We start from the raw sequence: 26,943 nt of genomic DNA, 5'->3' as shown, positions 1-26,943 counted from the left end.
AAAACTAAAATAAGTGCCTGTGGCAAGTTAGTCATCTATGTCACTGTTATATCTCACCTGTAAATGGCAATTTGCAACTACATTATGGGTCATGCTGTGTGTGAGAGAGAAAACTGAAAGCAAGCTGCTAAAGAAAACTGTTATGTGGCTTACAAAATACTATAACCAATTTCCCAAGAGACAGTAGTTAGCTGTAGTGAACAGATGAACCAAGGTCTATCTTCTGTCAAGAGAGTTATTTTCTAATAAATATGAGAGTACTCCATCTGTATGCTTACAGAATAGCTAAAGGCAAGACCACTATATAGGCACCTAAGATAATAGGGAAATGAGGTTTTCTGAAACCTGCTTCTAAAGTTATGTTCCTATCGAAATGTAAACTCAAAATTCTTTCTGATATGCTCCTTGCATTCAGTGTGTGTTCCAATAAGAAAAGAATTCTGGGAAGCGGTGGCAATCATTATAGAAATGGTTCATCTGAAGGCTTTGGGTTTGGGTTGGGTTATTTTTTTTCTTTTCTTCTGTTTTTGGTGTGAAAGAATCTTTTAGAAAATATCTTTTCAGTTTTAGGGCACAAGAGGGATCTTGAACTGACACGGATGAATAGAATTCAGTGTTTAGATAAAAATCAATGGTGTGTTTCATCATTTTCTCTTTGCAATAACAATCCCTAAAATCATAACTTGAAGTGGAAGTTTAACCTTGATCGACTAAATTAACAATTTCATTCATCTCTAATCTTCATTTGGAAAAAGGCATGATCTCTAAGGGCAGCTGAGACATGTAGGCTATGCTGTCACAGTGAGAACAGTTGATCTTTGTTGAGGGTTCATATTCACAACACACCTGTCATCTAACATGTACTCTGAAATTATCAAGAGCTGAGAAATCTTTACACTATTTTTCAAAGATTTCTTTAATAGAATATTGTGCCAGATGATCACATCTTAGAAGAAAACTTTATTTCAAATCAGTATTAGGTAATCTGGAAAAATGGGAGGTTTTTGAGACTATTGAGACTTATTCCTGAACCAGCTACCATAATTTAGCCATATCTTAATCCATTTTACTCAGGATTTTAAATTTGATGAGAAAAGATCACTACATAGTATTCATGTACAGGTACGGAGCCCTAGATATCTTTTCTCTTTTACTTGTTATGCAGATATTTTTGTGGAACCTCATGTACACACTGAAAAAAAAAGAAGATTTAGGATTCTTTGAGGGTTACCTGAGGAAAAAACAAAATTCCTTCAATAACTGTAGCCATGCTCTTCATCCTTCCTCCTGCCAGCCCAAATCAATCAACACCTGTCTGCAGGACAAGGTCATGACTACTTTTCAGAAATTGTGAGCAACACCTGAATTTTACCCACAAACAAATTAACAATAAATGAGCCTATTAATGAGTCTGTCTTGTACCCACACCTAAGTCCAGAGAATATCTAATACTGCTAATTTTCACACTGTTACATTCTGAACAAAAAAAAAAAACAGAAAGAGTTACTTAGAAACATAATGAATAGCCTAAAGATTGGTTTAGGGACTCATGCTTCTGTGACCTGGATATCAGGTCCAAAGCCCTCCTCATTTATTATGAGGGGCTAGAGATAACCAACAATTTAAATCTTCCTAATACACCTCTTCAGATTTCTGCAGAGTAGACGAGGTGTAATAATAAAGATCTCAACAGACCAGACAAATATGAGATTCGGGTCTCTAATTTATCCCAGTGGTAAATGCAAGAAGAGATTATCTTGCTACATTATCTAGCTTGAGAAATTGAGCCAATCTTTGTAACAATTTCTAGAAATATTCCTCATTAGGAAGGGAGATATTCATGTGGCATATAAAATAAAACTTGAAATTATGGGCAAGTCTGGATTAAAATCTATGCACAAGGAAGTACAGTTCCATACTTCTCCACTACTACTTAGCAAAAGAAACTATGGAATGCAAATTTACCTTTTGAGTATTTGCTCTGATGTATATGGAAAATCTGCTGAACTATAAAATTTAAAAAAATAGCTTTTTCTCTATGTCTTTAAAAATGAAAAAATTTATCCATATAAAAGATATAATACCAAGGAAGATGTTTATAATATAGGATTTAGGCCTCAGGAAAGGAAAAAAGAGCTTAGATCCATGGTTCAGTTGTTAAGTGACTCAGAGAAGTGACATCTTAATTCTGAAAATTATTCACATGAAAGTTTTACTTGTAGGCTAACAGTCCTTTAAACATATTCAGTGACAGATAAAGTAAAAATATTCCCTAAATTAAATGATTTCTAAAGCAGAATATGATTTATTGTAAAAATCTATCTGTATAGATTTTGTCTAAGATAATTTTTTACCCTACTTACATTAAGCTTCTAAACACATAACCCAAACCAGGAAGAATACATTAAGTATAAGCTTATGTCTTTGTAATATATGTGAATTAAAAATTATTCTCTACTGAGAGACATATTTGTAAAATTATCTTAATATAAGTTTCCAAACTCTAGAAAAGAAATTAAAACTACACACTTTTGGGCAGAGCATAGAATCAGAGAATCCTTTAGGTTGGAAAAGACCTTTAAGATCATCCAGAGCCCAACTGTTAACTCCAAGTGCTGCCAGGGCCATCACTAGACCATGTCCCTCACGTTTTAAAGACTTCCAGTGATGGTGACTCCGCCATTTCTCTGGGCAACCTGTTCCAGTGCTTAACCACCCTTTTCATGACAACATGTTTTCCTAATACCCAACCTAAACCTCATCTGGCAGAGCTTGAGGCAGTTTCCTCTTGTCCCATTGCTTATTACTTGGGAGAAGAGACTGAACCCCACCTGGATACAGCCTCCTTTCAGGCAGTTGTAGAGAGCAATAAGGTCTCCCCTGAGCCTCCTTTTCTCCAGGCTGAATAACCCCAGTTCCCTCAGCTCCTCATAAGACTCTAAACTCTTTAGCAACACAGAACATTGCAAATTTATCATTAATTTTAATTTACTCTCATTGCATTTTTCTAGTAAGCATTAGCATAAAAATGAAAAAAAATTGTTGAAATGTCCGAGTTACTCTTTCTGGGGAACTCTCTGCCCTATGTATGGATGGGGAATCCATTTCTTTACATTTTTGGAATGTGAATATTCCTGGACTTCACCTCTCTCATTTCCTGTGTCTGCTTTATAACATTAGACATAAGGTTCAGCCTAATTTGGCAGTGGAACATTAATTAACATGTAAGCAGACTTCAGCAGAGCAGACCTCAAAACTCAGTGATGCATCTTAGAACAGATGAAAACCTTTCCACTTATTTTAAGGAGATGATCAGTTTCAAAAGCTTTCATAATATTAAAGCTTTGCCTCAGTACTGTTCAAAAGATTTTATTTCAAGTTTAAAAAAAAACACTATCTTGAGGTGGGCCCTCGATGTTATTATTGCTAACTGGAACAGAAAGTGAGCTACATCAAGGAAAAATTTTGACCTGGTTGGAATGATAGTTTCCTTATTACCTCCCATGGATTCTAAATCAACTAATCTTTGGCATCTGCTGTAAACATGTATAAAGTCATCACAAAACCATTCAGCTATCCTTCACAAGCTGTAACACCTCCCCACATTCTCAGTAGAGCAGATCCATGCAGCTCCAATATTCCTAGCCCACAGTAACAGCAGGTGCTGCAAAGTTTCCACCCAGCTTGAGCGCCTTGCATGAGCATCAGACACTTGCAGGACCTCTGTAATGTTCCTGGCATCTTGCCTCGACCTTTGTTATTTTGCACTTTGATCTCTGACTGTTGGTGGGATAGGAAAAGACAAGAACAAAGTTGCATACCTATGCCTGAAGTTCAGCCATGAAAAGGATGCTTATGCATGTTTGTCCTAATTTTGTCCCAATGTTTTCCATCCAACAGAAAAACCCTTTTATTTCATATCGATGAAATGGAGATGATAGCTGGCATTGTTTTCCAGACAACCTGTCCTGTGTTCAGAAGTTTTCTAATGATGCTCAAACAGGTCCATATAAACACAATGTTCTCTTATTTACTAAATATTGGCATAGTCTCTGGTCACATTCAAAGTGTGCAATTGTGTTTTGTGTACTTTTGTAGTTCTTCAAATCTGGATTTTTTTGCCCTACGTATTCTAATATATATCCTCCATCTGATGCCTTGATGGGGCTACCTAAAAACAGGGGCTAGACAAAATTAAGAGGATAAGGGTGGGTATATTTATTGAAGGACCTTCAGGTACACTTTGGACAGTCAGAGCGCCAGGGGCTACACCCAAAAACGGACAACCAGTCATGAGTTTTTCATACTTTTATAAGCTTGGTCCATTTGCATAGCAGGGGTTAATCCTCCAATTACAACTTTAGGTAATGAAGTTGTTTATTCTAAGTTTGTTCCCCCCGATCCACTTTTGTTTACATATTTTGGGGCCTGAGACAGTAAGGTGTCCTTGAAGTTGAGGCCTAGAGAAGAATTGTTTTGTCTGACCAAAATGGGAGAACAGTAGCTAGCAGTCTATATGGAGTTTTAGAGTTACACACTAAAGCTTTGAAGAATTACAAATATATGAAAAATATAAAAACTAAAATCCTAAGGCATCACCTCCAGTTCACACTGATGAAGGGCCATGTTATTTTCACTCTGAAGAAAAGAAGCAATGGGAATCTCCTAACTTCTGGCTCACTGCTCCTGAGCATAATGCAGGCTTCCCACGAGTGTAGTTGTTTGTCTTCAGCCATTTTCTTAGGGTTTTAATACACATTCAGCATATGTATAACATTTCTTGACTATTTCCTTCTTGGATTCTAAGAATACAGAAGCTACTGCTGCTTTTTCATTCCAGGAAACTTTCAAGCAATTGTCTGATATTTCTTTAGTATTAATAGAGCAGTTTCAACTCATAACTTTGCCAGTATAATGAAAAGACATAGAGATGTCCTCTGCAGATGTAGAAGTTGATAGTCCTTTCTAAATTTTTAATAAAGCTTTCGAGAGTTACTTAGTTATCCTGCCTACATGTTTGCAAGATTTTGCTGGCTGTTATATTCTAGTCAAAGGCCTATTCATCATCTACCCTTTCTTTATTAATTTCCTTTTCTATTATATCAATAGAGTGCAGCCTCAACTGTAATTATGTAAGTGCTAATAAATAAAAAATGCATACTTTCACATCTATTGAAAATGAACACTAACTTTACAGTCAATATTTCATCCTTACAGCTTACATTTACTATATTCTTATGGTCATCTAACTGATAATCTTTCACTCACTAATACAATTCATGTCCCCAAAACTATAATACATTCACAATGCTATTAAACTATTACAGTGGAAGACAAGAACAGACACAAAATACATCTAATATAATTGAATGATTAATAATGAATAACATTCTTAACATTAAATAGAGGAAGGCCATAAGACATTGTACTACACTTGCTATTTTTGTTTTGTTGGGTTTTTTGTTCAGTTTTTTGTTTGTTTGTTTTGGTTGGTTGGTTAGTTTTTGGGGGTTTTTTCATTTGTTTGTTTAAGGTAGTGCTTTATTTAGACTTTAGGACAAGTGTCATATAGGAATTGCGAAATCAGCTGTATAGGATGATACTCTTAAAGAACTCTACCTACATACTGCACAGCATTCCCTGCACTCCTCAGGACCTGAACAGGAAGGGTAATTCTGACAGGTAAGTGGAGAAAAGCTGAAGTGTCTTTATGATTCTTACATCATTGGAAACTGTGACAAAAGGTTTGTCTGAGACAAGACTTAAATAAGACATCAGTCTGATATACAGCTGAGCTTTACCAACAGTCCAGATCAACAGTTCATTTCGATTCAACTTGCTGATCAGGGCAGGAGGAGTACAGTTTTTAAGGGACATCCATGAGATATGTTTTATAAGAGAGAGTTGTAACATTTTCCTTGACACCAAATAGGCAGGCTAGTTAGATTTTCTTCATTCCATTTCCAGAAATGTTCAGACCTGGAGCACTACAGCCTGGGAGAGTCACTTTGGTATTTATTCCTCAGAGGGTGCTATTCCCTAGTAATCCACTACACAAATGAACACAGAAGACCACCAACCATCAAGGGCTTGTTAAAGTCCCATGATCAAGTGTTGAAAATGTTGATAACAAGTCTGCATGTACGAGAAAGTGTAAGATCTATTTGTCATGGAAAAATATTGTCAAGATTTGTATAATGCACAGTGTATTTCTTTCCAAACTTATACTTCAATTCACGTCACCTTTAGTTAGGAGCTACTTCTTTTGCAGAAGGAAGTATAGATTATAAAGAGTTAGAGTGCTGAAGCATTTGCAGATTCATATAGCGGAAATTTTGGCAGGCAGATTTTATACAGAATAAATTCTGATGATACCTTCAGAAGCATACAAGCCATGAAAATAGTATTTCTACAAGACATCCACAGAAAATTAATAGTCTGTATGTTTGGATGTTCATATTATTCATATCTATGTCCAGAAAAATTGTTCATTAAATTCTGGTTATAAAATCAATGAAGAATAAAATAATTTATTATTTCCTCATCTTCCCTTTTTAATGCCCTGGCATTCAAGCAAGTTGGAAAGCCAAAACAAAAGTTATGTTTCTTTAAACAAAGTAAATCAGAGAAGTACTGAAAGTTAATAAAGGACTAAAAAATGTGCTTTTTCACATAGAATATGTACTCTTCTTTTTCAGTTGATGAGACACCACTACAGTTCTAGTTCTTTTCAAAACGATTGAAAATACACTCCAATCACTGTGAGAATAAAAGGTAATGTTTCTATATTTAATGCAGCAGGAAACCTTGATTCTTCCAATAAAATAATGAAAAGCATGAAAGAAGTACAAAGATTGAAAGCAGACATAGATAGTCTTGACTGTGCTTGAAAACAGCTGAATCTTTTCCAAAACCAAATTCAGAGATTTAGCAAATTTCATGCAGACAGCATTCATTAAAGGCCTAAGTAAGTGCATCTACTTTTTGAAGACTTAGAATTGTATAATTAGACAAAGTGAAATTATTCTCTACAAAAGCCTAAAAGACAACAAGGATTTTGTTGTTAGTAATAGCAACAATGGCGATTTCAAAGTCATTGACTGGAAATATTCAATGAGTCCACAAATGTAAGAGTTTACAGTAAGCACAAAAAGGGGAATAAAAATAGGACTGAGACAGGGAAAATCTCTGAATGTTGTCTTCAAGAATAGGAGTGCAGAGAATGCACTCTAAAAGCTGAAAATATTAGCTGAATTTTCATTCCCACTGACTTGAACCAGTTCTATCTACGGGAAGGTGGGTCTCACTTGTATATTCCTTAGACACACTGAAAAAAAAGGTTTTTTTCATGATGAAACTACTGAGACAACTGTTATATTAAAATAGACTTTAAAAAATACACAGAAGTTTCTGAAGTTTACAGTATGCTTCTACAACCTAAACTTTAAGACAGGGTGACATTCCTCTGTGAAGTCCATTTAGCCTGAAGATTTTAACACCTTCATTTCTCTATCTGCAGAATACACAGCATATTCTGGTTTAAAGTGCATTAATGTTGCAGCTGATGTTTGATTTATACTTACATAAGTAAAGCACACCCTAAAAGAGAAGGTGCTTTGGCACTGCTTGCATTCAAAGATGAGAACAGAGGAGAAAGAGGAAGACTGTGTACAACCAGGACTTCACAGGCTTTTGTAAAGACTCCATTTTTTTAGCACACTTTATAAATTTTCTTTATTTTGATGCCTACTCTTGTGCAAAAAAAGAAACCTATTTTTTTTTCTGGTTGGTTGGTTGGTTGTTTGGTTGGTTGGTTGGTTGGTTGGGTTTTTTTGCAGATTGGAGATTGATTTCAGTTACATTGCAAACTACAAGCAGTCCACCAGGTAACTGAGAAAATGAGTAGTTAGGGTGGGAAGAAAATCCAGAGAATTTTTTAAGGACTTACAAGCTTTTATTTCACCATTTCCTTCTAATCTTTAACACAAGGACATAATATTATTCATAAATATTTTTTATGTCCTGTGTGCCCACAAGACCAGGAATTCAGGCTTCTGCAGAATTTTTTTTCAGACATTGCAGGACAAGAGGAAAGATCTCCCTTCCTGCTTATTTTCATAAACATAGGAAAACGGGGAGATGTGGAATTGGCTAAAAATTAGATTTCTGGGCTAGAAAACAGACACATAATAGCATTATAAAATGCTTTTTTGTTCTTAGTTTAATAGTTTCACCTGAAGAACAGCTGCTTCCTCCAGTGGGACAAGACTGACACTGGAATTTCTCCAATGCAACGGATGCACATCTATTTTCAAAAGAAGATATAATTCATATCTGCCTACCTGGGCATTTTCAGGGGAAGATGGAGCATCTGGAAGTTAAAATTGTATTCACATTTGAGAAATGCCAAGAATATGTAAACAGCTTGATGAAAGAATAGAGAGGAAAGTGGCAGAGTCTGCAGATACAAGGAATCAATGATTACAACTTCATGGTATTTGCAAATAAATATGCTGCATTCACAGCTCAGAGTGTCCCAGTACCATTGAGAGAACAATGGACAGGGTTAGCTGAAATTTTACATAAAGTTTGCAGTATCTCAGACAAATTTCTGCTGTGTTGAAAAATTATTTCAGAACATGAAGAGTTCTGATACTTGAGAATAAACTCAAAAGCACTGTAAGTACAAGAACTAAGAAGTACTGTTGCTGCCTGTTCTGCTTGAAATAGCACTGATTTGAGGCAGCAGAACTAAGAATTTAATAGACAGGATGATTAATGGGAGTACAAAAGGTGGGGAAAGTGAGGCATGAAGGTGGGTTGGAGGGGTGTGTGTCTATGGGGAGTACAGGCTCAGGCGCCCTCTTTTTGCACCTGGGGACATGGGATCACTGCAGCCATCTAGCACTGGCAGGAGAGACATCCCACTGCAAATGGCTCTGGCAGGGAGTAGTGAGGAATCTCATAGGCCCTGAAGGCCACCAGATGTGGCCATTTCTGGGAGAATGAAGAGTGCAGCAATCACTTTTCTTCTTCTTTGTGTTACTCATGTGAAAAACCCAGTCATCAGGCGGAAATGTAAAGCATGGTTTATAAATCGGAACAGCACAAATAAGCACTAAAAATATTCTCCAGAATTTATTTACAAAATCACAGAATCATTTAGGGTTAAGATCTCTGAGATCATCAAGTTCAAACTTTGAGTGATCGCCACCTTGCCAGCTAGACCACAGCACTGGGTGCCGTGTCCAGTTGTTTCTTGAACACCTCCAGGGATAGACTCCACCACCTCCCTGGACAGTCCATTCCAATGTATTACAACCATTTCCATGAAGAAATTCTCCTGATATCCAACCTGTACCTCCCCTGGTGCAGCTGCAGGCTATGTCCTCTTGTCCTGTCACTGGGAGAAGAGGCTGACCCCCATCTCATTACAACCTTCTTTCAGGCAGAGAGCGATAAGTTCTCCCCAGAGCCCCCTTTTCTCCAGGCAAGTGAGGGTGCTTTTGGACAGTTGTATAGTTTAATATTCACTTTACTAGAATACTGAAGCTTAAAATTATTACCAAAAATACTTTGTTCTCTAAAATATTAAGGAAATCAAAGAATCTTTAAAAGTTTAAATTATTTTAGGGTTCTAGTGTAGAGACTGTTTCCAGCTGCATGAAGCAAAGTCATTAGACCGATGTAGCACTGACCTAGGCACTACCACAGGGAAAAAAAATAGATCCAGTTCCACTTTATAGTTCTCAGCCATCACAGATGTGGCTTTATTTCTGATCTATACTTAGAAAGACACACTGAAGAGTGCATAGCTACTTTGTTGTAAAACTTAGTTTTACGACTGACTTACTTTCCCTTTTGGGAAACTGCCCTTAGCATTCACAGTGGGAAATGTATTCACCTATCCTGACTGATGAATGAAATGATGGCAAATATATTCATAAAAGGAATTCTCCACTAATTAGTTTTTAAGACAAACACCTAGCCCTCATCATTGTTTTTTTCTGTATAGTTAAAATTATTTTAATTCATTAACTCTGGCAAAATTGCTCATTCCCCTTCCCAATGCACTAATATCTGCATATATACATATTAATTCACATTTAATTTTAATTTTAAAGTGTGTGCTGAAACCTCATCAATACTTTTAGCTAACCTTTCCAATCTTCCCCAAAATTTCATTCTCATATATTTGTAGTTGTTTTCCACAAAATTTCCAAAGTTCCCTTCTTTCCAGAGTAACAGTGACCTAGAAAAGTTTCCTTGTCATCATTCCTATATGAGCTCTGTATAAAGAAAACAACAACAAATCACTGGACACTTCTGGTTCAATAGGAACTTGCAGGCAAAATACAGTCAAGTTGTACTACAAAATCTGTGGATATCTCCCTCGTGATAAATGAAAGGAATAGGCATGGAGCTGTGCCTTTGGGCAGAGGGACAGACGGCACTTATTTCTGAAAGGGGAAGGAAGAGAGAGAATAAGTTGGGAGAGTTTTCACTGCTACTGATCTGGAAACTCGTCACTTCATCTGGTTTGCTAACAGCAGAGTAGAGCATTACATTTTCCAGACCATTTCAGGTGGTTTCTATGTAATCAATACAAAATTACAATGTTAGAACAAGAGATGCATTTTAGGATAAATGTATCCCACACAGACTAATTCTGCTTGAGCATCTGATAATGAGGCTACTCTTGCTGGGAAAAAAGATGCTTCTATTTAGTTCTAAGTTGACATTCCTCTTACTAAAGTAAAGTAGAAATTTTATCAAATATATTTACAGATTTAAAAAAAAAAGAGAGAAAAAAAGAGAAGGGTTTTTTGCCCTTCCATTTTTGAATCAGCAGGAAACCTTTTGTTCTCAGAACTCACTTTCTTCTACAAAATAACATCTTCATCAACTTTACAGGTTGCGAGATAAATTTAGAGTAGAATAGCAGTGGTCCTGCTCCAACTCATAGGGTACAGTCAGCCATCTAGTCATGTAGCTGTTCCATTCAACCTCTACCACAGATCTTTTGAATAATAGTGTTATACTAACACTCCTGGTAAAAAAACATACAATCAAACGAAAAACAACAAATCAACAGTAAATATATAAAAGGGTGAGTCTAACTTTGGATGCCTCCCTGTAAAATGATCACATTTTTGCTATCATGAATGCTGAGACAAAAAAAAATTCTAGGAAGAAGAGAGTTCTAATGTTTTTCTTAGAAAAAGCAATTGAATTATACTAAGTTTATCTTTCAATTACAGTTTAAATATTGGGATTATAAAATTATTAAATGTATATAACCTAAACTGTATCATATACATGGGTTATCACGTCTTTGGGGTGTTAAGTTGTATCCTACACCAGTTGTGCTCATGTACTACAGCTGACTTCAGTAAGAGTTGCATGAATAGGTCTGAAGTCAAAATTGAGGTCTTAGCTGCTACAGAGGAAAAGGTCAATGCAAAATAAGGGCCTTAATATTTGAATAGATGTATTAAATTATGCCTCTAAAAACAGTTACCAAAAACTATATTTATGGTAATTGTGTCAACTGTGAATAGCCTCTCAGCAAAGACTGAAACAAGATTTAGCCTTCCTGACATGCACAGAGAACCACAACTTAAATCTACATAATGGAATATAGGAAAAAATTGAGTTCATTTACATACCAAAAGAGGCTACAAAGGCTTAGATTCATTGTGCCTTTGACAAATTGACTCCAGGCAAAGGTACAGAGATACTTTTGAAGTTGTGAGAACATAAGCACATACAGGGAGTAGCAGGTCTTTACTCATTACATATTTGTAAAGGATTTTTTAAAACTATCTTTGAAGAGAGAAAGAGGAGACTTCTCCAGTGAGGAAGTTTTTCTGTGCCTGGCATTTAATACTTTCCTTTCTTATGGTAAATGCCTTTGCATGGCACCAAGCTGAACTTTTAGACCAGATACAGGTTCATACTGTGCTTTTGGACTTATTCTAAAAGAAGGTCAAATCTGCCCCGGGACTCAAGTGAGGCTTATTCAAGACTTAAAGCCCCAGCTTTTTCGTTCTGATTTCTAAGGACAAAGCTCAGCACTGACTATGATTTTGAGCAACTGAACTGATTTGAGTGAAAGTATAACATAGGTGAGTTTTAGCATATGGACCGTTTGGGAAAAAAAAAAAAAGGAAAAAAGAAAAAATCAGTACCTCCTACAGTTTTTTTTTTTTTTTTTCTATTCAGCCTCCTCTACGTTGCATGATCATGTTTTGTTAGCTCATCTCCTTTACTCAAAATATAATGAGTCTAAAGAATAATGTAGCTGCTTATGTCGTGCTTTATCGTAGTCTTCTCATTAGCTTTTGTGCTTAGAGGAGGTGGATAAAAAAGTATCAGAGGCTACGATGGACAGAACAAGATCTGTCAGCAGTGTCATCTGGTGGTATTTCTGCTACCTGTTGGTGTCACTATCTCTACTGTTGGTCAAGGATTTGGTAGCCATGCTTTGCAATTCCCAAAACAGACTTACTTAAATCAACTGTGCTGTAGGCACATATTAGGAAAAAAAGCAGAAGCTAAATCTTGCTGGTCCCTTTTGACCACATACAGCTTAAACACACTTTCACTCAGGAATCTAAAGTCTGAATGGTCTGATCCAATGCACTGAAGCTAGATATACCATATAAAGGTACAGGGATAAGGCTAAAATATTAAATAATCATATTTTCTGATAAAAATGTTTAAAGTTGACAAAAGAACATGGCAGTGGGATAATAAGGATAAGAAGCACAGCTAGTTGTCCATAGCTTTAAGTTAAGTCTTTAGATGCAGTGACTTTACATTTTACTTATCTTTCTTATCTACTCCATGTACTGTATTCCCAGTCTGATCTGTCAATGCAAAGCAGCAAGGATATGAAGCCTGCCTGTCTCTGCAAGTTCTCTTTGACCATACCTTTGGTTTGGTTTTAAAGCAATAAAAAACTGTGTTCATCTTTTACACCTCTCTGAAGACATTTCATTATTAAATCTCAACATGTCTCCTTTTTAAGACCCACTAAAATGAGGCTGCAGTGTGGGAGTATAGGCTGGGAATATAATTTTTTATGCTTTTTGAATCTTAAACTAAAGTTTTCTGTAAATGTCATTTAAGAAAACACTCTTTAAAATTAAAAATTAATTTAAGAAAACCCTGTGCTAAGGACCACACTTTCACAATACTACAATTTTACATTATTATTTATAGAAATCACATTTCTTTAAACAAAAATATCTATGATCAAGACATTACAGTTGTGAAAAAAGTTAAAGAAATCACTGAATTGTTTAAAACCACTGGCTAAGCAGATGCAATCAAATTAAGGTAGTCTTTTTCTGAGAGTATAACCAGTCTGCAAATGCAAAGAATGTGTTCTTAATGTCAATTTGTTTTACTATTTGAACTCAATTATGATCTTATTTTATATTAAGGAGCAATAAGGATTTTAAAAAAAAGTAAAAAACATGCTTTTTTTCCCTAACTTTTGAATAAACATTATATGAAAGAAAATCAGTTCTATCAATTATATATTCTTGTAGGTTGCAGTGGCCAGGACCTAAATTAGAAATAGCACTATATTTGTTTAATAAATCATTTAACTTATCAAAACAACTTATATTTAAAATTGACTTTTTCTATTTAATCAGTAAGTAAATGTATATATATAAACAATTTTTAAATGCTGCGTTTGTACCATTTTAATTGAATTCCAATTTCCATCTTAATGAAGCTTGACAGAAACCACAAGTAAAAAAAGAAACCATTATCTAGCAAAAGAGAAATGCACCATTTACCATTTTCTATTATTAAAAACACAAAAAAATACCCCAACATGAAAAGACTAAGGATCTGCATAAATGGCTCCTAAAATATAGAATATGTTATTAGACAGATATTTAGGTTATCTTTCTCTCTAAAAGGCACAAATTCAGTGAGAAGGGCTGCATTCTGTTACCATGTTAGGCTCTTTTGGAAAAAAGAATGATAGATGACATATGTAAAAAACTTGAAAATTGATGTTTTGAAATCCAGGTTTCTTGTTTGTTGATTTAAATAATGATTAAAATCAATGACCTAAAAGTCTTTTCAATCATTTTGATTTAAAGCAATTTACTCTCTACTACTGTAATAAGATTTAAGTTGGTAAAATGAGTAGTTTCCACTAGTTCAATCTTTTTAAACAGAGAAGAAAGCAGTGAATATCAGCATCAGAAAGAAAGAAAAAAGTTTTTCATTTCTGTAAATAGATGACCTTCTTCAAATACGGTAACTCTGGTTTGTTTCTCTCTCCTCAGTATGTCCTGAACTGAAACTAGACCTGTATCATGAAACTTTTTAAAGTAAAACAGCTTCTGCTTTCCAGAACCAAGAAGTAAGAACAGAGTGAATCTACCTCTTACTCAGTATTTCTATTGTAGGCAATAGGTAAAACTACTCAAAATATTTCTAGACTAGATTTTTTTTCAAGGTTTAAGTCCCTGAAGAAGTAGCTTGGGACTTCTGAGAATGTAAGTAGTAGTACAGATTTCACTTTTAAATTAGTGATAACTGATCTCCCCAATGACTTGAAAACACTAGAAGATTTTAAACACATTTCTTTTTATATAAGTAACCTTAAAATATGTTCCATATACTTAAGACCTGAAGGTTCTTTAAAAAAAAAAGTGAATAAATGTTCAGACCTACAGGCCAGCTGTTTGCCCACAAGTAAACAGGAGTTTATACACACACTTTAACCTGTCATGGACTAACAACACCACACATTAGCTTGGCCCTCTGGTTTATAGGCTTTAAGTCTTTCTGTTGTCCAGAGCTAGGACCTTGACTTTCTAAGGGGCTACTTAAGGTAATGAATGATATGTAAGAGTTTCCCCTTACCAACTGAGTGTGCATAAATACTGCATCAGCTTTGAGTAGCATTGTCCACAAATTCTTAAACCTGAAAGCCAAGCTAATCAATTTGGGCTCATGCTTGCCTCAACAGGCTATGAGAAAGCACCAAGGCTAAAAGCAACTAACCAGCACAGTTCTCCAGGCCCACAGTAACAGGGGAATACAATTTTTAAGGAATTTCTGTAAGAATTTGTAGCTTCTGTTCCCCACAAAGACTTTTTTGCAGGCAGACCTGGGTTTTCTGACTTTCTTGTCTTTGTGTAATTAGGCTGCTTATTTTACCTGGTTGTTCTGTCCTTAAAAAAATAATGCTAAAATTGTTGCATTCTCCTTACCCTGCTGTAATAGGTGTACTATCTTCTTCTTCGTCACCACTGAAAGCCAGAAAAAGGAGACATCTTTTCATTTTGAAAATTTGCTAGATGCAAATAGATTCTGTAGAAACCTTCTAATTCCAAGCATAAACAGCAGTCTAGCTGAAGGGTAGGAAACACCTCCTATGCCTTTAGCCATGAAAATGAATCATCTAATCTAATTTATTCATCTAGGCCCCTGTTGGAGTCAGCACAACTGGCACCTCTAGCAGCAACTCATGAATTACCATAAGAAGCAGTTATTTTCCTCTTGCCTCTAGTGCGCCTTCATTAAACTTTTCACCAATTGGATAATACTGTTAGCTTCCGACCATCACACTTGTGAAATAATTGGGATTTAACCCTCTGGATCTTGTGTGTTATTTCTCATATATTAGTAGTTTCTTGTCTGTTAATCTTCAAGCATACAGGCAACATTTTCTTGCCTTTTGAAATGGTTTATACCTTAAAACTTTTCATAGTTATCCAATAGCCTGAGAAAAGGGCTGAAATGCAGAAGCTAATTTTGATTTTGTCACTGACAAGCTGTGTGTAGCCTTGGGGCTAGCCTGTCTCCTTGCAGCCTGCTCCCAGACAGAGGAAATATGTAGTTGCATAGCTCTCAGCAGCAAAATAAGGACCAAACTGTGACTCACTGTCACATTTCTATTTGACTCTTGCTTCTCTCTTGCTCCACTGGGGAAATAAGTTGTGGCAGACAAACAGCTGGCACAGAAACCTTGTCTTTCTCCTCTCCTCGCCTCCCTGGATTAAATCAGTGCAGTCTCCAGAGCACTGCAGCAAGCAGAGATGAGTCTCTGTTCATTCTTCCCTGGATGGGAGGACAAAGTGTCAGGGGATGGCCATCAACCTTGCACTGTGCCCTGCAGGAGAATGGACTAGAAAGGACCAGCTATAGGGCTGGAGCTACTGTGCACATACAGATTAAGGTGTACATTGGTAGAAGCCATTTCTCAGAGGTGTCAGACTTTTTCTGTATGTATTTCAGTGGTGGCAGCTCCAACTACCTCTGCCAATGAGTCCAGTCCAATCCCTGTGTTCATAAACACAGGGAAGTAGCATAGTTAGAGATCCACGGCTTTCTAGACAATGCCTTCAGCGAACCAGAGTAAAGATCCTGGCCACTACAAGAATATTCAGTAACTGCTGGAATGTAATAATAACAATACAAGAACAATAATTAGTAATCACTGTAATAATACTACTAATACTAATATTAATATTAGATCCTCAGAGTATTGCAAAGACAGAGTACTTAGTCTCTGTACTGCATCTCTGTACTTTTTTTTTATAGAGTTTTAAGGACTTCCACTTTTTAATAGTACATTTCTGTGATCGCAATGACATGCAATCTGAGAATGCTGAAGATAATCCTCTGGAATCTTCTCCTAAATACTTGACAGCTAGAGACATAGGTCCTGCCAGCTTTCTAAGGACATTTATAAATTGCTGTCTTCAAAGATCTCATTTTATCTTTCACAGTGTACATTTCACCAGTATTTCCACAACTAACAATTTGTAGCTGTGTAAAAGAATAAGTAGCACATGTGGGTTTTGGTGTAAGAAGACAGGGTCATTGTTTATTGGCTACATTTTTAAGTAACTTAGTCTAATTGTCATTATCATGATGGTGATGTGAAAGAGCCCCCCATTTCCCCTGTTCATCTGAATAGATCATTGTCCTGACACAGGCTGTCAGAAAGAGATACCCTGAGATGTGCACCAGCACACCCTGCCAGGGCTGTGCCATCTCTCTAAATGAGCACCCACACTGGCCATGGCAGTGCTGAAGCCTGCATTGCGGTTGTGCCCGGCTCTCTGATGTGTCAGCATGGTACCCCAAAAAGCAAGGAGCCTGAGAGTGTGGCTGTGTGACTGACAGAGGGAAAAAAAGGGTTATGAGTACCTATTGCGAGGAGTAAGTGGTTTAGTTCTAACAAAGTCCTGAAGAGCACAGCAAATCATGGGCTGGGGGGAGTTATATGGAAAAAAAAATTTAAAAAAATTGTTTGAAGTAACACGTGTTCGAATAGTTTTTTGTTTATCCAAACTATATGTTGCTGAAGTTCATATCTAAATTTTCAGATTGTGAGCACAAGTACTAGCCCCAGAGGAAAATAAACTGCACTGAAACATTAGCTCCAGGCTGAATTCTTACTTTTTTGCCATAAATAAAATTTCCATCTTGTGGATACAGAATTTAAAAATCATGCAATCAACATAAGTGCATTCCAAGTACATGAAAACAAAATAAAACTAAGCCAAACATAACTAAACAAAACTAATTTTATAGTTTATTTTCCTGTCGTGTAAGGTCAGCTTACTGAGGACCTGATGCCCCTTGTCATCTAAGTCTGTGCTTCGCACGAAAAACCCCACAGAAGACACACACTGTTACAGCTAAGGAACTCCCATAAAAACTCTATAAAAGCACAATGGAAACATTTTCAGACTCATTGTTTTCTGTCATTCTAGGGTCTTTAATTTTCTTTCTTTAATAAACTAAATGACTGAAAAGTCATTTCCAGACTGATTGAAAATTGCTATTTTTCTATTAATTTTTGATTTAAAATCTCACTTATTTGGTTGTTTCAAAGATTTCCCTGATAACAGCTAGAAAATAACCAATGTTTCCAACAAACCTAGTTAAGAATATCTGAATAAGCCAGTGTTAGTGCTTGGGTTAGGGCTGTCAGGCCTTAGCCACCTGTTTTGGCAGTATTTGCAGTCAGAAGTAAATTATAGATCTGTTCAACTGCTGATTAAAAAATCACATTGCCTCCCTGCTGTGGCTAACCAGACATCAAGCAAGGATCATACTGCTTGACTTAGTCCTAACATCAACCCTTAAAAAGGAAGGGGATCACTTTCTAATAACACTTAATGCAGATCCTATTAAAAGTATGGACAATAAAAAATAGAAGATTAAAACTACGTCTTTCATGCACTAAAACACCACATAATCCTCAGAAGCAGAATAAATATAACACTCAGTAGACTGTTTAAAAGCATTTTTTTGTATTTTTGTAATTATTAAATTTTTGTGGTTATTCAATTCGGGTAAACACTGGAAAGAAAAAGTTGGAGTGAATTTCAACTAAAATATTCAGTATTAAAGAGGGTTGAATTTTAAATATACCCCCCCTCTGACTTCAGCTGATAAAATATTGTTATGCATATAAAATATTATTTAAATATGAATGGTCAGGAAATATTAAAGTACATGAAACATTCATATTTAGAATATGCATTTATTGGTTAATACAATTGCCTTTCAGTCTTGCAGGCCAAGATCTGGCATATTTATTTCAGCACAATTTTCACTCACTACCTTAGAAGTCTACCTGAATAAGGATTGCAGAGGGTTTTTTTTACCTTTTACTCTTCATGTACAGTTCACAAATACTCTGTGCACCCTATGGAAAAATCAGGGCCAACAAATTAAGCTATTCTGACTCTGGCAAATCTCTGATTATAAGGAGCTACCAAAGCTTTTTCTAAGCAAAGGCTTGAGAGTAGAACACCCTGAATTTCAGACATTCCTGTCTTGTATCACTCTAATGGGGCTGCCTAAAAAATGGTGTTCTGCTACTGAAACGAAGGTTATTTTTAGAGGTGTACAGAGAACTTGCTTCAGTAAATGGTAAAAACTCAGGCTACAGGAGTGGGAAAAAAAAAAAAAAAAAACAAAAAGAAAAACCAGGAAAGAAAATTAAAAAGGATTCCAGAAAACAAAATTAAATGACCCTGGAGTGAAAACATTTGCTAAGAATAACAAATCATTTTGACATGCCAGTTCAATCATACTGTTAAAGCACATATCATTTTTGGTTAATTATATTTGAAAAGAGTTACTGTACCTTCTGCTGTTATCTCAGCCATGATGATGGTAAGAGATACTCTGTTTAAAAGGTCAAGATTTACTGTGGCAGCTTAGATAGTGCTTCTGGGTTGCTGACACTTGCAGGAGCTGCAGAATGAGAAGGAGGGAGGTCCTCTGCTTTGTCTAATTGTGTTCCTTCTTCTTTTGCACTCCCTGAAATGTCTGTTTCCTCTGCAGAATCCTGGCCTCCCAGAGCAACCCAAGGCCTTCCAGAGGCAACACTTAAAGCTCAGTCTAAAGTATCAGCTTCTAACAAAAATAGCCATGCCTCAGAGCGAGCCTTCAGAACATTTCCTAGTATCCTCAGAACCATGCACACTACAAATAAAAAGTAAAAAGACACAGCTCTAAATAGGACAGGAATGCATGGAAAGGCAACAAAAATCAAAAGAACTGGGAAAGAACTGTTCAACGCTCCTACAGCCTTGCTAGCATAATTGCAGTTCTTTGGGGGGTATGTCAGGAAACATGAAATATAGAGTTCAAAGTAACCTTATCCATCCCAGTACAACTTTATTCTTAGCACACTCAGTGCTTAGCACATTCTTCCTGGCCTTATATGGCTTGGGGAGGGTCCTATGAAGCTCACCGCTGACTAAGGGGGAGGGTAAATTTAGGTGATTTTCTCCACTTAGCCTCTTAGTCGCAGTTCAGAACCTATTAAGATACTAATTTAAACCTATGAAATTGGTTTGGACTTTTTTGGTCCTCTTCTGATTTGCTGCAATTATCACTCATACCTGTGAAGTTCATTTAAGTATTACAGAACACTGATAAAAATTTAAATAATAATACTTTATATTATCTAGATATCTGAAGGTAATATGCAAAAAAAAAATATTAAGTAGATCAGATTTGTTTTTCTAGGTCTGATTCATGGAAATATTTAAGTAGCTCAAAAAACACTATGATTTTTAAAAAGATTTTATAAGACTGAAAAGAAGCAGGTTTTTAAAAGGAATGAAAAGGAAGTAAAACACTAACAATTTAAACAAGAATAATTATTTAAAAACCTGAGTAATCTTTTCATTACACTACTTGCAATTTTACAGCTGTGGAATTATGTATGTGGTCTATAGCTTGAAAATGAAATTAGCAAAAAAGTGCCCTCAAGCCAGCATACCTCTACGTAAATGTCATCGTCACATGAAATCAGAAACCATCTTAAACAGCTCTTGCTAGTGAACCTATAGTCACCTTGTCTCTGCTACATGAGTTGGCATTTACACTTCTCATCTTCCCCCCAGGAGATATAAGCACCTGGCTCTGTGGCAAAGTGTGGGGAAAGGAATCTATTTATCCAATGCACAAGATGCAGAAGCAAAGGTTCATTGAGCAACAAAATCACCACCAGGATTTTTCTCTTCCCTCTACTCTTAACACACCTTCAAACCTGCCACATGTATGAAAATGTTAGCTTTTTCCAGCCAAAGCTTGCAATCAGTGCTTGATCCCCGTTCTTCTTTAGTTCTACTGACCAAATCTTTTGCACTGACAAGTTTTGATTACTTGATGCTAAGTATTCAATCCTTTTCTGATCATCCCTCCAGCCCTCTGTTTGCTTCTTTAGCCTATTCTTCAGTAGATCTTCCTCACCAAGGCAGATAAAGAGATTTTAGATAAAACCTTGCTTCTTCAAAAATACTCTTTCATGAATACCAAAATGAGGAGCCACATTCACATATCAACAAAACAGCTGCCCAGAAAAGGTCAGTGGTTAGTAAAGGATGATAGAAGGTGTGATATTAAGGCAAATCCCTTGTTCTTCTTAATTATTTCTCTTCTGCTGAAGCAGTTCCATTTTACAAGAACAGTTAAATATTTGGGGTCACCTATGTTTTGACAGCTTTACTACTTGCTTGAGATGTGAGAGAGATCATCTGAATACCCAAAGCACAGAGCTAATCAATACTGCAAAGTCAAGATTGCTTTCACTTTTATTCCTATTCAAATTGAATAAAAGAGTAAACTCGTAGTTTGGGAACGTGGGGAGAGAGAAATGGGGAAAAATTCATGTCTGAATGTTTTCTTGTTTTATGGAGCAAGATCCTGAGATTGTAGACTATACCCAGACACAGGTTTTAGTATAACTAGCTGCATGTGTATGATTGTCTGTCCCTTACCACTTTACATTTCAGCTCCTACCACCTGCCCTCTTTCCTCCATGCCTTACTTCCTTGCTGCTATATATGCTTACCCTCAATCATGGGCTGTTATTCTGAAACCAAAATATAAGAGCAGAAGAGGTGAGAGAATCCAACTGGAAACCAATTTTCCACAACATCAGCCCAGTGGCCAGAAAGAGAATTGGTTGGTACCCTCTGCATCTCTTGTATGCACAAAATATTCATTCTGGGAAGCAGGCTAAAGATGTCATACACACCAATATCTTACATCTGTAAGTGTGGCTTTAGGCAACTGTATTGGAAATTCCTCCCTTTAAGGAGGAAAAACTCAAGGGATCTGGGTGTCATATTTACCAGAGACAATCACAGCCTTGGTGAAAATACACAGAAATAAAATAAAACAAGTTATGTGTATGTGCATAAACATTTAATCTGACAAACAAACATTGCCATCTGGAAATTGTAAAGAATGTCATATTTATTCCTTAGTAGTCTAAGCAAGGGAAAATCTGAAAAATTTTTTTAGGGCAAGTTAGAAGTTTTGTCAAAATCTGAAATTCAGCTCCTGACTCAGTTTAGGAGTTTCATTTAAATTAATCTGTGAAATTCAGTGTGCAGCAAGTCAGTGAAAAATCTATACAACTCTTCATGCAACAAAGTTAACATTTTTTCCTGGCCTAGTTCATATGTTGGAAAATGCATTTTATTGGGAGCTTTTCCTGTCTAACCTGACCAGGAATATTCTTTTGTAAGATGTCCTTTCTCTCTCTTTTTTCCCCCTCAAACAACTAGGATACTGAAAATTCTAGAACTACTTTGGTTCTTGCAAGTGATATCTAAACTTGGATGCACACAAGTTTTCCATATTTTCTTCTGATTATGCGTGGGGCACGAAGAGAAAATGCTCTTGCTTTGAGTTAACAATAGATATTCCCTTTCTGCTCACAGGGGTTACATGGTAAATGAACTGCCCTGGGATCAGTTCCCATATTCGGTGCTGATGGAGGGAAATGTAGAAGCAGCTACACGCTCACACCATATTCCTCAGATACACAAGTCTGTTTTAGGCAAAATAAAATGACAGTTCTCTTTGCTCTATAACTGCCTAGATAGGGAAAAAAGTACCAATCTTAGGAAGAGAGGAGAAGGACGTACTATATGCTGCTACTAATGTCTGCATATAGCCTTGATCTCAGTTAATGTATATTTCACTGAGAATCCTAACTGATGAAACAAAGCAAAGCGATTATTTGAGCAACATTTTAAGGAAAATGTCAAATGTTTACTATTTGTTAGATTCTAATGTAAATTCCTGCTTACTGGTGAAAAGTTTGGTTGTTCATATAATCAAAGTAGGAATATAGAAATACTTTATGAGCTCATTTCTGGCTTGTCTTGATGGTATTATTAAAAAGGGAATTGGGAGAGACAACAGTTCTTATCGAATTATGAGGTAATGAGAGGAGAGACTTTGATGCTGATATAAGGAAGTATTGGAGGAATTGAGTATAACTGTCATTCAACAAGAAAATGAAGAGCAACATTTGATTTGTCTGCTAACATATTACTGATGTATTTTCAGAGTTCAGTCCTACTGAGGATCAAACTATGCATGAGAAAAGGGTTTTGTATCCCATTGCATGCTCAGCAGCACAGCAGCCTCAAGAAAAGGAAACTTTAACTCTGATACACCTGATGATGTCCCTGGAGCAGATGGGAATATGTTATCAGAAGCACCCAGTAATCAACTGATAAGAACTAAATATATGATGAAAGCATAATGCCAAGGAGAGGGTGAATGGTACTGAATCTAGTAAATAATAAAGACATTTGCAGAAGCAAATATATGATGAGTGAAGTCTGTCAACTGAGCTTTGATGTGCATATGAAGCCAGTTTCCTCTGAAACAGACTTTTTAGGCTTTATTTTTGTTTAGGAATACTGTTACTTATAGATGAGATTTTCATTCAAACCCAGTAGTAATACTGTGTTTTCCAGTGTGAATAGGAGCAACATTCTGGTGCCTCTGAAGTCCTGATCAGTCAAAGATGTAGTTGTGACTTTCTATGGACCATTAGACATCTCTCAAGTAATTTTTTTCCATTTGTGATTGATATTCCATGATTAACAGTTGCAAGATTTTTGGAATTGACATGACCAAAATATAGCCTTATTCTGGATATTCTAAAGCACACCCAAAATATAAAACAAAGCAAGACCTCGGTATCACATCTGATCTAGGTTAAATCTTGGCATATGTATGTCTAACCATTCTCATAAATCAATCCACATCATTTTTCAATTACAGAATTGCTGTCATATTGCTTTTAAACAAGTTTTTATTTCATATACAGGACACAGTAGGTTGAAGTCCATAGCAGATCTGTCCTACATTTAATGTGAACTACTGACAGACAGATAAGGAGTTCTGTCCCTGTAGGCAGACTGCTCTGGATGCAAATCAGCCTCCGCCTGGGGACGGCTGACAAGCACACTGGGGTCACATCACCTTGGCACTCTGAGTTTGTTAAAGGACGTTTCCAAAGCTATATGATAGAAACACAGCAGGTATGAAAGAAAATATCTATGATACTGACTATTCTGCTTTACTATGGACAATATCCCTATTAGTCACTGTACCTCAAAACTGTTGAAGTAGCCTCAGTATGGGTGTGTGAATAATAAACATTTTCTAACATCCAAGAAATTAAACTGATTATAAAACTACTTCCAGGAAGCAAGAACATCCTACTTATTCTTCTTGCAAGCTGGCCAAATAGACAGTCTGTGGAGGGAAATTAGCCTAAAGCAGCCCCTTTCTTAAAAGAGTCAGGGGGTTTCAGTGTTCTCTGCTTAACTCTACTGAGTATAACTATAAGCTAGGTTCAGGGAGGGCATTTATTGCAGCATGCCAAGGCAGACTGCATTTGAATGACCTTTAGCAGCTCCATGCTGCATGCTTCTCCTTTTCCTTTGATTATTCTTGTTATTCTTAATGAGTATTGTTTTAATAGCACCTATGTGGCTTTACTTTCACATCTAGAAAATTACTCAGAAGCTGTTTCACAGACGAGTTCTATGTGAAAAAGGAATATCTGGAGCTGGCCCTTTTTAAGAAGCAAGGACAAAAAGTACACTGTAATTGTCTATTTCTTCAGGACAACCTGTATCCAAGCCTGACCGTGTATGGAACATGGCAAGTTGCCAAACAATTATTGGAGATGGGGATTGGGCCTGACACAACATTAATTACCCCTGTCAAATACTGATTGAGAACTGTTCAAATATACCAAAGTACTTGGTGTTGGGTCAAAAATGTCCTTTTAAAGCAAGGTGACTTCTGTTTCCATGACTTTACTTGAGAACAAAAATTTTCTAAAAGAATTCACTGATTTAAAAAAAAAAAATTGAAACCAAGTTTCTATGCTGAAAGAACAAGACTCAGAAATATATCACAGAAAAATAGGTAGACAAAGAGCAAAATTTTTCCTAAACTTCAAATTTCAAACTCAGCTCCAAATTTCTACTAATACATATTAAATTTGTTTTCAGATCTTAGTCTTATGAAAAGCTCCAATAGAAATCAGCATATAATGGTTTATTTTTTTTCCAGATATGACCATAGTCAAGCACATTGACAAAAACAGATGGAGAGAAAGACTATTTTGAATGAAAGTCTGATGTGAAAAGACAAAGGCAAATGTATGTTTTCATGCCAAGTACCTGGGGAAAAAATATGGGGTAGAACTAAGTATCACATTACTTCAGTAATGTGAACCCATTTTGGGATGCTTTAAACTATCTGCTCAGCATGACCTTCACAACCAAGAGGAAATCTCTTCATTTTAATAGCTTATTCTTCTTCTTGATATGTCACATTATGTACCACATGTTCTTAGACACTCAGGCTAGACTGGACTTCCCCTAGTCACATTACCAAAGGATTTGCCTTGTAAGTAAACCCAGTCAAAGTGTCAGGAGGCCCATCTGGATTTTGGCACCTTTGCAGCTTTTCTGAGAGCAGACACTCAGTATCTAGGCATAGTGAATTAAAGGCCATTTTCAAGTGAAGCACTTTTTGTCCTGGACATGTCTGTGTGTGTGATACAGCTGCAGCTCTAAGAGCAGTTTTCCTGACAGTTTGTGTCTCCTGTGTTTTGTGTTTGTTTGGGGTTTTTTGAACATCAGGTTTTTCTGCTATTCCCAGGTCACTGTTGCCCTGGGACATTAGGACCTGCTTGAGTTGTGCATTTCCACAGATATGACAGATATCAGCTCCTGGCAGTGGATAAATCATTTCATAACTCCTCAAATACAAAAGCCTCTAGATTAATTAACTCTTTATGTACCACAGTCACCCATCCAGCAATACACAAACGTATGACTCAAGCTGCTCAAGAAAAATCGAATCTGCCATTCGTCACAAATATTCAGAGAGATACAGAACAAAGGAGAAAAATATAAAGCAGAAAAGTATTTCAGCAATTATCAGCCATAAGAAAGAAATTACATGAAAGAAACCAGATTTCTGGAAAAAAAGTTTGTTTCTACAACAGCTATAATTTTTCTTTGTGTTGCCTCTATCTTTCTCCTACATTCTAGTCACAGTCTTGGGCAGATCAAAGCTAGAATTGCAGATGAAGAACCCACTTTATTATTATTATTATTATCACTATTTAAAAAGAAAATCTAATCTGGGAGCTTTTTCATTGGCAATTTAGCTTCTTTACAGAGTAGAAGTGGAAGACATGAATTAGTAAATTCAACCTTGTCAGTGCTGACAGCTGCAACTGCACTGAAAAAAGGATGTCTAAAAATTAAAGGACCTTTTAAAAGGAAAAAAAAAATTTGAGCATTAATGTCTTTACAACTCATCATAGCACATATATATTAATTTTCCTTCAATAGTACATCACCATTTGTCACTGTCAATCAATTTAGATTCCCGTCCAAGCTCCAACATATGTCCATAGTCAACTTCTTAATGCAAACCATAAAGAATATTTCTCTGCAAAGCATTTACTGAAAAGAATTGCTATGCCTTTCTTTCTCCTCTCCAGTCACCCTGAAAGAGCAGAACACAAATAGACCAAGTGTAGAGGACTACAATGATCCTTAAGGGACAGTTATACCTTTGCTTTTTCCAAATTCCCATTTTAAATGAAAATAAAAGTATTACCCCAGAGGCACAAAGTAGAAGATCCTCAGCTGCGTCCCCAGAGCTCAGAAGGCAAGGCAAGGACATTGGGGACTTTTGGAAGCTCCCGGATGCATTCCCAGGGCCTGAGGAAAGCGTGCAGTGCTGGTACAAGTGGCACAAGCTGCAGCTGCCAAGGAGCTGTTGGCAGGTGTTCCCTGTGGGGCGAAGGGGCCCTGCAGCCAGATCCAGCAGGGCAGCACGTCGAGCTGTTGTGCAACCGCAAAACAGTCCAGACTGGGACACAAATATTTTCTGGAGGATGTGGCCTCTAGTTTAAAGGTTTGTTCTTGTCATCATTTTGTGGGTCTTGGAGGTAATTATAACCATACTTGTAGTTTTTAAATTCATAGGCAGTCTGTGAAGTGGACATTTAACTATAAAATCCAACTTTATATGTCTTGTACTTAAAGATTTGCCTCTCTGGTCACCCCTACTTCTTCCCCTTTC

General features: G+C 36.4%; 1 protein-coding gene across 8 annotated transcripts in view; it reads right to left on the bottom strand.

Annotated features, from left to right (window-relative positions):
* The window catches only part of TRDN (triadin), a 227,863-nt gene extending 201,207 nt beyond the window's left edge, over positions 1 to 26,656 (bottom strand). For 7 of the 8 annotated variants that reach the window (XM_069010857.1, XM_069010862.1, XM_069010859.1 and 4 more), the window contains exon 1: positions 19,148 to 19,620. In XM_069010857.1, coding sequence (XP_068866958.1) covers positions 19,148 to 19,169 — 22 coding nt within the window. In that variant the 5' untranslated portion in view covers positions 19,170 to 19,620. Of the gene's footprint in view, positions 1 to 19,147; positions 19,621 to 26,475 lie in introns of those variants that run through there. The other variant, XM_069010861.1, reaches the window with a different exon arrangement.
* Between the last annotated feature and the right edge of the window lie 287 nt (positions 26,657 to 26,943).

The sequence above is a fragment of the Aphelocoma coerulescens genome, chromosome 3 (assembly GCF_041296385.1).
Source record: "Aphelocoma coerulescens isolate FSJ_1873_10779 chromosome 3, UR_Acoe_1.0, whole genome shotgun sequence".
Lineage (NCBI taxonomy): Eukaryota > Metazoa > Chordata > Aves > Passeriformes > Corvidae > Aphelocoma > Aphelocoma coerulescens.
The sequence above is the reverse complement of the archived record's forward strand: the minus strand, read 5'-3'. Positions and strand labels throughout refer to the sequence as shown.